General features: G+C 43.8%; 1 protein-coding gene across 1 annotated transcript in view; it reads left to right on the top strand.

The window, feature by feature from the left end:
- Nucleotides 1-11,654, top strand: part of zgc:154142 (uncharacterized protein LOC555481 homolog) — a gene marked incomplete at its 3' end in the record, with an annotated part of 23,959 nt that extends 12,305 nt beyond the window's left edge. The window contains exons 6-13 of the mRNA XM_045206336.1: nucleotides 1,040-1,166; nucleotides 2,018-2,200; nucleotides 3,074-3,295; nucleotides 5,903-6,043; nucleotides 7,078-7,320; nucleotides 8,905-9,090; nucleotides 10,573-10,682; nucleotides 11,554-11,654. Of these exons, the coding sequence (XP_045062271.1) occupies nucleotides 1,040-1,166; nucleotides 2,018-2,200; nucleotides 3,074-3,295; nucleotides 5,903-6,043; nucleotides 7,078-7,320; nucleotides 8,905-9,090; nucleotides 10,573-10,682; nucleotides 11,554-11,654 (1,313 nt within the window). The remainder of the gene's footprint in view (nucleotides 1-1,039; nucleotides 1,167-2,017; nucleotides 2,201-3,073; nucleotides 3,296-5,902; nucleotides 6,044-7,077; nucleotides 7,321-8,904; nucleotides 9,091-10,572; nucleotides 10,683-11,553) is intronic.
- Nucleotides 11,655-12,099: the final 445 nt, after the last annotated feature.

Raw genomic sequence — 12,099 nt, 5'->3', positions numbered from 1 at the left:
GACCACGCTTAATGTTCTGGATAGTGGATCGGTGATTGGGGAGCAACTCGCGTCTTGTTTGGCTCAAAGCACGGCTGAGCGCTTTGACGTCAGCTTTTGCTTGGTTTGGATCATTAGAGCATTGGGCTGCGTCACAAAAGGCACCCTTATAGCCCTATATAGGGAAAAGGTTGCCATTTGGGACTCATACTTGATCCTGTTGTTTGGCTGGGTATTATCTGGCTTGCTCATATTGGTTTCTGTCTCCTTCTTGGCTTGGATGTTGAGATGGATGGGCTCCTGTCCAAACCGTCACAGCCCAGGAGATATTGGATGATTTTTATTCATGACTCGTGTCAATATGCAGCGCATGCAGCGGTCTGCATCCTGGGCACCCTCCAGGCAGAAAGAGAGAGAAAGAGATGGATGGGAACATTGAGGAGAAATTATGCTTAAAGCAATGTAGATAGAAATGAAATGTAGAGAGAGGACACCCTTGTCCGTTTCCTGCTGACGAGTGACTGTGTCTATTCTAGAAACGTAACTTCTATCAGTAATATTCTTCTTAATGTTGTGCCTTACTGAGAAAGCCCCTGCTTTGGAATATGAATAAGTTCAATTGTGTTCCAAAACCCCACCCCTCCCCGCCCCCACCAGAAACAACTAAAAGGAATATCAGACTCATCTTAGTGCATATGGTTATATCAACCCTACCAATGGATTTATCTTGACATTGATTGAATCGTTGATCTTTGATCATTTATTTAATCTTTGTAATTGATTGAATGTTTGATGAAGTAATGTTTGTATTAAAATTAAATGGGTGTTTTTGAAATGGATGCTCGTTGTCAAACTAAATGGATATCTTTGTGTATGAAATGGATGTGTGGGGTAAAATAAAATGGATATGTTTGTGTATGAAATGGATGTTTGTGGTCAAACAAAATGGAAATGTTTGTGTTTGAAATTGATGCTTGTGGTTAAACAAAATGGATATGTTTGTGTTTGAAATGGATGTTTGCAGTGAAATGAAATAGATGTATTTGTATGTGGTCCACAGTGGAGGATCACTGTACCGGAGGGAGAGAAGATCAGACTAACGTTCTCCTCCTTCGACCTGGTCCCTGAGGCCTGTAGAGACTACGTAGATGTCTACGACGGTCACAAAACCGGCTCTGCCATGTTGGGTAAGACATCACGCTGTGTTATGCTAACTCTGGTATACAGCAGTTGGACTAGTATAGATACTTAAAGTACAGATATACTTAGGCGTACAAACCTGTCGCACAATATGTGAAGGCCAACACTCAAAATGTACTTATTCACTAGTCTCATAATATGTCAAAATACCCTAATTATACCTTACTCTCATAATATGTGTACACTCAAATATTCCTTCTCTAAAATAGGCTACTTTGTTCATGGATTTTCAATTATGAGAACAGAGAGACTGTGACAACAAGTGCAACGTCTTCAGTCCTCCAAACTCACAATCAAATATTCTTAAGTCTCACAATTTGAGCAACTTTACTAATGAACTAGTTTTAGGAGGTATTGGATCTTAATCGACATGCTACAGGAGCACTTGGCAGTTAAAACAGGCTGTGGGGGTTGAAATCTATGTATACAGCAACACTCAAATTCACTTCAGGCTGCATGAATAAGAAATTATGTCCATTAAAAGTTTGGGGTAGAAAAGTTGAAAAATAGAGAGAGGTTCCCAAATTAGAGTGGCATGTAAATGTAATCTCTGCAGACAGAAATTATGCAAAATAGCAATATTTATAGTTATTATAGAGCCTACTATGTATGCGGATCCCTGTATAATACTTGTGTGAATTAGTCAAGTAATAATTGGTGTCACTGTTTGGTCAATTCATGCCTCATTGCACGAAGTGGCGCTTAAGGCCTGCTTAGGTTTTGCATCAGTGTACCACAAACTGGTGTTTGGGTTATTATAACTAACTGTGTATTTTAATTAGTGGCCTAATCAAACTCTTTAGGAGTTTCTAAACAGTGAAATGTTGTTTTCTCACAGGGCGATTCTGTGGTAGTAAGAATCCAGGCCGTGTGGATTCCAGTGGCAACACGATGGTGGTGCGTTTCAAAACCGATGCCACTCTCACCTCCAAGGGTTTCAGTGCCACATACACCAAGACCAGCCTCATCCCAACCACGGTCAAACCTACCACCATGATGCCCACAACACCAGCTATAACCGGTGAGTACACTACGGGGAAAACCATATAATAAAATATAATTCAATTTATCAGTTCTATATCTATGAGTCTACCCATAGACAATATATCAGTTCTATATCTATGAGTCTACCCATAGACAATATATCAGTTCTATATCTATGAGTGTACCCATAGACAATATATCAGTTCTATATTTATGAGTGTACCCATAGACAATATATCAATTCTATTTCTATGAGTCTACCAGTCAGATTGCCACGGTCAGAGGTTATATGCCCCTTCTAGGAATTATATTTATATGGAGGTGAATTCCTTTAGATTTAATTGCCTGTATTTCTAATAGTGATTTTCATATTGGCCTAGTACTTGGTATGCCACAGTTACAGCCGTATTGACTTTCTGCAGGTAGCCCTCCTTCCTCCTCCTCTTGACTCCAGTTGAAATATGTGAGCTCTCTCCGTAGTATAATTGATTGGAATTCAGTGGCTTGCAGCAGCAACAGTATCGATGTTTGGGAACCTTCCTCACCAGAATTGTTTTGTCAAAACTTGCCTCTTTTTCTAATTTTTCACTCATTTAAATGGTACAGAATGATTGATTTCATCAGCGAGATAAATGCATCATACAGGGATGATTTCTGTATTTTGAAAGTTAAATATCTTGTAAACTTGATTGCTGACAAGCAAAACATTCTGGGACTATGTCAACAATGGACTAATGAAACTAATACCAGAAGATAGTTTCTGGGTGGAGTTTTCCTTTAAATAAGAATGAATGGAGCTAAAGCAATAGGGTAGGTGTGTCGTTTTTGTGTGTGTGTGCGTGAGGGAGTACCCCTAGCCCTAAGCTTTGTCCATTCATCACTAACCCAAGCTTCATGTTGTCTGCTACAGACTCAGGCTGCGGTGGTGTCGGAACGCTGTTCGGCCGGAAAGGGGAGATCCATTCTATGGGATTCCCAGATGCGTATCCCGGGAATCTACACTGCTCCTGGAACATCACAGCTCCGGAAGGCTTCCTGGTCAAACTGCACGTCACAGACATGTCCGTCACGGGAGAGGCGGGTCAGTGTGGCGAAGACAAGCTTGTAGTTTCTGACAGCCTCCAGGCGCTTGGTAAGTTACATTATGACTACCCAACCTGGATCCCCTGTTAATATGTTATTATGGAGATCCAAAATGGCCCTCTATGGTGTCATAGAGTACAGACACTTTTAGTTGTTGTTGTTTGGTAATGTCAGATGGACCGTCCATACTGCTCATTGGTCTCTATGAAGGCCCCAAAATGGCGCCCAGTGTCATCTCTGACAGCCATTAGTCCCTTGATAAGACAAGCCACCCACAATACCCACCTACAGTATCTGTAGCCAAGCCCCAAAATGGCTACCAGCCCCTTGTTTCTTGTTAATAAGTTGTGCCTGCTCACCCACACTATGCCAAACCCCCAAAATGGCGGCAGTGGGGGCCAGGCGATAACCTATAACCCGCTCCCCCTCGTATTTCCCAAACAAGCTGTTTGTCGACTGAGGGACACACACACACACACACACACACACACACACACAACAAACAAATCAAGCAGCAAGAGACACCAGATCAGCAGATAAGGATTTGCTGAGCAGAATGTGCCCAGTTTAAATGAAAAGGGGGGGGGGGGACTTTGACTCCTGGACAGAGCGCCAAGCACCAAGCTAGGCTAGTATGCTGAGTGTGCCAGTGCCTGTCTCCTGTCCTCAGGGCTGTAAAGCTGTTGATTAGGATCTCTCCCCGGAGAAGGAGCGAGGCTAGGGAACTGTAAATGTGACCTCCTTGTTATTCACATCAGAGAGCTGGAGTCTGACTGATAGTTTTATCTCTAGCACAACATTCTCAAGGACTGGAGCTGAGGCAGATGTGAACACGTGCAGCATGTGTGTGTGTGTGTGTGTGTGTGTGTGTGTGTGTGTATGTGTGTGTGTGTGTGTGTGCACCCGCAAGTGTTAAGTTGAGAGATAATGGGGGATAGGAAGAGAGAGGGGAAACAATTTTGTTTCTGCGTTAAAGAAGACACATCCCTTGGAAGTCATAAGCTCAGCATTTTGCAACCTAACACCATCAAAATAACACTATTCAGTGCTCTGGGGTGAAGTTTCCACTAGGTACAGATCTAGGATCAACTTCCCCTCCCCCAATCTTAACCTTAAGCATTAGTGAGGAACATTTTAAACTGACCCACGATTCGCGTCTAGGGGCAACTTCACCCTATTCAGTGTGGTATTCAAGCTGATGTCAAAACGTTTAGGATGACAGATTTTTCCCTCTCCTTCCCTGTGTGTGTGTGTGTGTGTGTGTGTGTGTGTGTGTGTGTGTGTGAGCAAGAGTCAGTTCCTTCCTCACCAGAGGTCTCTGTCGGCGCTCTAACTGTCAGAACAGGCGCAACCCCTTGCCAGGGGGAGCAGGGCTCAGCAGGAGGGCATGGTTGGCCCCTGACAGCACACATTACACTTAACAAGTACAGGAGCAAAAAAACAGGCAGCCAGGCAGACAAGAGGGGAATATAAATACTGACTCCTCCATTGTAGGAGCTTCAGTTGGTGCTGTGTCATTTAGGAACTCCGATATCCTCCATTGTAGGAGCTTCAGTTGGTGCTGTGTCATTTAGGAACTCCGATCTCCTCCATTGTAGGAGCTTCAGTTGGTGCTGTGTCATTTAGGAACTCCGATCTCCTCCATTGTAGGAGCTTCAGTTGGTGCTGTGTCATTTAGGAACTCCGATCTCCTCCGTTGTAGGAGCTTCAGTTGGTGCTGTGTCATTTAGGAACTCCGATCTCCTCCGTTGTAGGAGCTTCAGTTGGTGCTGTGTCATTTAGGAACTCCGATCTCCTCCGTTGTAGGAGCTTCAGTTGGTGCTGTGTCATTTAGGAACTCCGATCTCCTCCATTGTAGGTGCTTCAGTTGGTGCTGTGTCATTTAGGAACTCCGATCTCCTTAATTTTTTACAAATAAAAGGCAGTACATTTTGAAAGCGGAGGAGTATGTTTTCTGAGATGTTGTACCCATGACATGAAAACATTTGATTGATGTGTCTTATTTGTCAAAGTTATATTTACATGATGTTCTTTTTCGATGAGAGGCGCATGCCTCATCGGAAATCTGTCTGTTCTCTGTAATGTCTATTGAACATCTAATGTTTCCACATCTTTACTAGAACAACATCAGTATGCATGGAAATTAACATTTGTGTATTTGAAATTCTGGTTACTACTCTTATGTTTCTATATTAGTAATAGGTATCTTTCTCTCTCTTTCCCTCTCTCCCTCTCCCCCCCTCTCTCCCTCTCCCCCCTCTCTCCCTCTCTCCCTCTCTCCCCCTCTCTCCCTCTCTCCCTCTCTCCCCCTCTCTCCCTCTCTCCCTCTCTCCCTTTCCCCCTCTCTCCCTCTCTCCCTCTCTCCCTCTCTCCCTCTCTCCCTCTCCCCCTCTCTCCCTCTCTCCCCCTCACTCTCTCTCCCCTTCCCCCCTCTCTCCCTCTCCCCCTCTCCCTCTCCCCCCTCTCCCCCTCTCCCTCTCCCCCTCTCTCCCTCTCTCCCCCCTCTCTCCCCCCTCTCCCCCTCTCTCCCTCTCCCCCCTCTCTCCCCCTCTCCCCCCTCTCCCCCCTCTCTCCCTCTCTCTCTCTCTCCCCATCCCTCTTTCATTCCCTCTCCACCAATCCAATACTCCTCCTTTCCCCTCCTTCTCCATCCCAGGCACGCACTGTGGCTACGTCCTTCCCCCTGTGGTGGTCAGTGTCAATAACAAGATGTCTCTGAGCTTCCTGTCTGATTCACGTCTCGCTGACCGAGGCTTCTCCGCTAAGTGGGAGGCCGTGTATCCTGAGGACATCGCAGGTAATAATCCCAGCTTTCTCCGCTTACACACACACACACACACATGCACACGAACGTGCACACACATGCGCATGCACGTGCAAACGTGCACGCAAGTGAATCTGTACGCACACACACAAACACACATTCACACACACCTGAGGCACCTTATATTGCTGAGGAGGCTCCACTACTCTCTAATAATGACCAGCCATAAAGTGAACATATATTTATGACAGGAGCAACATCATAGAATGAGAAGTATGATTGGTAAGTACTGAGAAAGCACAGGTCAGGGTACACTGGACAAAAGAGGGAAAATGCTTTTGATCATGATTATAATTGATCAGTCAGAGGGCTTGAGGTTACAGTTGTGAAAGGGGTGAGAAGGAGGATATGTTTTTTGTTAAGTCATTTGTTCTGATGTGGTAGCTTTAACATTTTCAATTGCTGTTTTACCTTGGCATTTTGCCATTACATTACAGCTTTTTGGGTTGTTCAGGACATATCCGTTTATGGATGTCAACACCCAAGGTTTTGGATGTCAACACCCACATTTAAAGAGATATCAATATGTATGTAAAGTGGATATATTAAACGTTTATTTCTGCCTGAGTTACAAACTCCACGGACCCACTCCATCTGAGTAAACACACACACACACACTCCATCTCTAAATAAACAGGGCGAGCCAGATACCAGGGCTGATCGACCACCCACATTAGTGTGTATTGCATAGGCCTGCACTGGCTGTATATCACCATGACACACTGTGCTTACTCCTCAATACATTCTACTCTGCTCTCTGGCTAACGTTGAGGAGGCTGCAGCTCATCTACTCTAATCTGTTTATTCCCCATCTGCCCACTATCATCATTCAGACACACACACACACACACACGGACGCATGCACGCACGTACACACGCACTGACCCACGAATGCACATACACACACACCCCACGCACACACACACACACACACACACTCACAAACACACTCACAAACACACTCACAAACACACACACACACACTAACCCCCACCTTCATTCTACAGAGATCCAGGGATGCGGAGGGGCCTCCCATGAGGAAAAAGGGGTGATTAAGTCTCAGAACTGGCCTATGAACTACAAGGCGGCTAGCGAGTGCATGTGGAGTGTGGAGGTGCCCAAAAGGAAGACCATAACCCTGACGTTCACCCACTTCCACGTGGAAGCCAAGGACATTTTCACATCCAAATGCTTGGATAACGTGGTGGCATACGACATCTATAATGACGGAGCTGAGAGTACAAAACACGGTGAGTTCAAAATATGGTGATTTTAAACATTTGATTGAATGTTGATTGAATGGTGCTATAGCTAGTGTACCATCAGCACATTGTTACCCAATGTTCTGAAAAGTTCTTTATAAATAAAATGATAAGTTACAGAGTAGTAGTAGTAGTAGTAGTAGTAGTAGTGCAGATGTAGGATCTTAATTTGAGCCAAATTGCTACAGAAGGAAAATAATCCTGAGCAACAGAAAATGTGAATTACTATGTGGATTGTAGGGGTTGATACATTTTCCGTAAGGGAAAATCAAGTCAGAAATGTCAAAGTGGAAATTACAAACTTCAGAGATCTTTTTAAAGCACAAATATACTGCAGGAATGTTCTCCTGGAACAGGGTGATCAAATTAAAATCCTACATCTGTAGTAGTAGTAGTAGTAGTAGTCATAGCAATAGCAGTAGTCATTGTCGTGGTAGCAGTAGTAGCAGTAATAGCCATAGTAGTATTAGTAATAGTAGTAGTATTAGTAGTCGTTGTAGCAGTAGCAGTAGTAGTAGTAGTAGAAGTAGTAGTAGTAGTATTATTAGTAGTAGTAGCAGTAGTATTCGTAGTAGTTGTAGCAGCAGCGGTAGTAGTAGTAGTAGTAGTAGTAGTAGTAGTAGTAGTAGTAGCCTTAGTAGTATTAGTAGTGGTAGTAGCCGTAGTAGTAGTAGTATTAGTAGTAGTAGTAGTAGTAGTAGCAGCAGCAGCAGTAGTAATAGTAGTAGTAGTAGTAGTAGTAGTAGTAGTAGTAGTAGTAGTAGTAGTAGTAGCGGTAGTAGTAGCAGCAGTAGTAGTAGCAGCAGTAGTAGTAGTAGTAGCGGTAGTAGTAGTAGTAGTAGTAGCAGTAGTAGTAGCGGTAGTAGTAGCAGTAGCAGCAGTAGTAGTAGCGGTAGTAGCGGTAGTAGTAGCAATAGTAGCAGTAGTAGTAGCAGCAGCAGTAGTAGCAGTAGTAGTAGCAGTAGTAGTAGCGGTAGTAGTAGTGTAGTGTCCGAGACAACGATGCTGATTATGCTGTGATGACAAGAAATCCGCTGACACTGTCCTTGATTATAATGGTTTATTACATCAAAGATTACAGTATCAATTTACAGACTCCTGCAGAAGTCTGGAGAACAACTGACCCAATCTCTAATATGTTGTTCCCTCCTTCCTTTGTTCAAAACATGGTATTTATATCCTATGTAACATAAGATGGGTGGTTTTTGATAGACCAATCCCTGGCCTCCCCATATCTCCAAATGTCCTCTATTCCAAGAAGCCTATGTAGTAATGCTTTCCAGATGTTTCAGAAAAGCAGAGTAAAGTTCATCTATTACACCATTTGCAAATGTCAGCAAAATCATAGACTTTCAGATACTACAGTAGCAGTAGTAGTAGCAGTAGTAGCAGTAGTAGTAGTAGTAGCGGTAGTAGCGGTAGTAGTAGTAGCAGTAGTAGTAGTAGTAGTAGTAGTAGTAGCAGTCGTAGTAGTAGCAGTAGTAGTAGTAGTAGTAGTAGTAGTAGTAGTAGTAGCAGTAGTAGTAGTGTTACAGAAGCAGTTCAAATGACTTTTTATTTTTTACTTACCAGGTCCATGGTGTGGCGACCAACTCCCAGCCACCATCACGACTAAGGGCAACAAGTTGGTGATGCGTTTCCATGCTGACTTCTTCGTGGAGGCTAAAGGTTTCAGAGCCTACTGGACTACAGACACCACCCAGCCTGTTCCCACTGAGCCCCCTGTACAGCCCAACCCCTGGGACAACATCACCGTAGGTAGGTACCTAACCCTTACCCAGCCTGTACAGTAGAATCCTGGCTTTATTTCAGCTGACCAGTCTGTAGAGTACAGTAGAATCCTGGCTTTATTTCAGCTGACCAGTCTGTAGAGTACAGTATAATCCTGGCTTTATTTCAGCTGACCAGTCTGTAGAGTACAGTAGAATCCTGGCTTTATTTCAGCTGATCAGTCTGTAGAGTACAGTATAATCCTGGCTTCATTTCAGCTGATCAGTCTGTAGAGTACAGTAGAATCCTGGCTTTATTTCAGCTGACCAGTCTGTAGAGTACAGTAGAATCCTGGCTTCATTTCAGCTGATCAGTCTGTAGAGTACAGTAGAATCCTGGCTTTATTTCAGCTGATCAGTCTGTAGAGTACAGTAGAATCCTGGCTTTATTTCTGCTGGTCAGTCTGTGGAGTACAGTATAATCCTGGCTTTATTTCAGCTGATCAGTCTGTAGAGTACAGTAGAATCCTGGCTTTATTTCAGCTGATCAGTCTGTAGAGTACAGTATAATCCTGGCTTCATTTCAGCTGATCAGTCTGTAGAGTACAGTAGAATCCTGGCTTCATTTCAGCTGATCAGTCTGTAGAGTACAGTATAATCCTGGCTTCATTTCAGCTGATCAGTCTGTAGAGTACAGTATAATCCTGGCTTCATTTCAGATGATCAGTCTGTAGAGTACAGTATAATCCTGGCTTCATTTCAGCTGATCAGTCTGTAGAGTACAGTATACTCCTGGCTTCATTTCAGCTGATCAGTCTGTAGAGTACAGTATAATCATGTCTTCATTTCAGCTGATCAGTCTGTAGGATACAGTAGAATCCTGGCTTTATTTCAGCTGACCAGTCTGTAGAGTACAGTATAATCCTGGCTTTATTTCAGCTGATCAGTCTGTAGAGTACAGTATAATCCTGGCTTTATTTCAGCTGACCAGTCTGTAGAGTACAGTATAATCCTGGCTTTATTTCAGCTGATCCATTTGGTTCAGTTCTCCGTGCCCAGATGTGTAGTAAAACTAGATTATTTGGTGGAGTTGTAAACACCGTGGTCGCGTTCCAAATGGTACCCTAGTCCCTATAGTGCATTGCTTTTGACCAGACCCCAATAGGGCTCCAGTCAAAATGAGTACACAATACTGTATAGGGAATAGGGTGCCATTTAGGATGGAGACAGTGTAGTACGAAGTGCCCTTAGTGAAGCAGTTGCCCTCTGGTTGTCTCTCACCCTCTGCCCCATTCTTTACCCTGGGATAGGCCCCAGGTGGCCGGGCCCCTGCCAAGCCAATTGCTGAAATCGAGTTTTACAGATGGACTGTGCATCGTGCAGCCTGGGGGAGTTTCTGGTCGGGCACAGCCGAATGGAGAGGAGGGGATGACTGTGGGAAAAATTCTTACTGCTATCAAAGCAATAACCCTGTAGTCTTATCGCTGATGTCACACAGATAAAATAACAACGGTTCTGTCCTTTACGCTAGAATGGCCAACCACATGTGGCAAACCCGCCATTCCCCCCACCATCCACACCCGCATCGTCAACGGAGAGCCAGCCAAGCCCCACTCCTGGCCCTGGCAGGTGTCCATGCAGGTGAGACACTGCCTGTCTAAAACACTCTATTTAGGTTCATTTAGATCCATCAGACACTGTTATTCTAGAATCAAATCCAAAATGGCTGCCTGGTTGCCAACATTTCTTTGGCATATACCTAGAGGCAAGTTGCGTGATTATCCATCAGGGAACATAAAAAATGAGTAAACTATTTTACAACAACAAGTGAATTCATTTACCCAACATTTCATCTCTCAAGGGTAATATCACCAATCGGTTTTGAATGAGATTCTCTGTTATCATGATGTAGCTACACTAGTCCCAGGGGCAAGACACCAATCTCACATTCTTTCTGTTGGGACATGTATGTTTATTGACACCATCATTACATGGATTGGATTACACACACACTCTGAGACTGCACACACACACACACACACACACACACACACACACACTGCTAATAAAACTTAATGAGATGAGTCCCTTCAGCTCAACCTCATCATTATTTAAAACGACTGTGATTATTTCAGAGGCACCGTCGTACACTAGGCTTGTTTGTGCGTGTGTGTGTGCGCGTGGTTGTGTTTGCGTGTGTGTGTGTGTGTGTGTGTGTGTGTGTGTGTGTGTGTGTGTGTGTGTGTTTGCACGTGGTTTTGTGTTTACGCACTGTTTGTCTCACAGGTTTGGCCTTTAGAAGACAAATAGGCATGACTCTGGCTCACAACTGAAGGAATAGTTCAACCAAATTACAAAATTACATATGGGTTTCCTTGCCCTGTGAGCAGTCTATGGACACGGCCCAAGCATGGATTGCTGTCTTACCTTGTCCATAGACTGCTTACAGGCTAAGGAAACCATCATGTAATTTAATAATATCACTTTAAAAGCTGATGTTTTATTTTCCTAGGTTTGGCCTAGCAGTCAGGAGACACCCAAGTTCTTCCACACCTGCGGAGGAACTCTCATCCATAAGAACTGGGTCATGACAGCTGCCCATTGCTTCATACGGTGAGTGAACTATAGGTTATGTCCCAAATGGCACCCTATTTAGGGCACTACTTTTGACCAGGGCCTATAGGGATAGGGTGCCATTTAAAATGCATGGGCCCTAGTCAAAAGTAGTGCAATATATAGGGAAAAGGGTACCATTTGGGATGCAGCCATAGAGACAGAATTACTAGACATTCCCACTCAAGTCAACGGTCCATTCCGTGATGGGCGGTAATTCTATTCCTATAAATGTGAACTCCCCTCAACTGTGTCACACGTACATATCATCGTACATGTAGGCCAGCACATGTACAGTATGTCCCTATGGTGTGCACAAAACAAGACGATTTTGGCATACATTTTTACTGTCTGAGATTTTAAAATGTACCCTTTAGATTTGATTGAGCTGACATTACGTAATATTGTTATGTGTCTTGGTAAGTAAACAAAACAGAAAATTATT

The sequence above is a fragment of the Coregonus clupeaformis genome, chromosome 22, assembly GCF_020615455.1.
Source record: "Coregonus clupeaformis isolate EN_2021a chromosome 22, ASM2061545v1, whole genome shotgun sequence".
Taxonomy (NCBI): Eukaryota; Metazoa; Chordata; class Actinopteri; order Salmoniformes; family Salmonidae; genus Coregonus; species Coregonus clupeaformis.
This window is presented reverse-complemented; position numbering and strand designations above follow the sequence as displayed.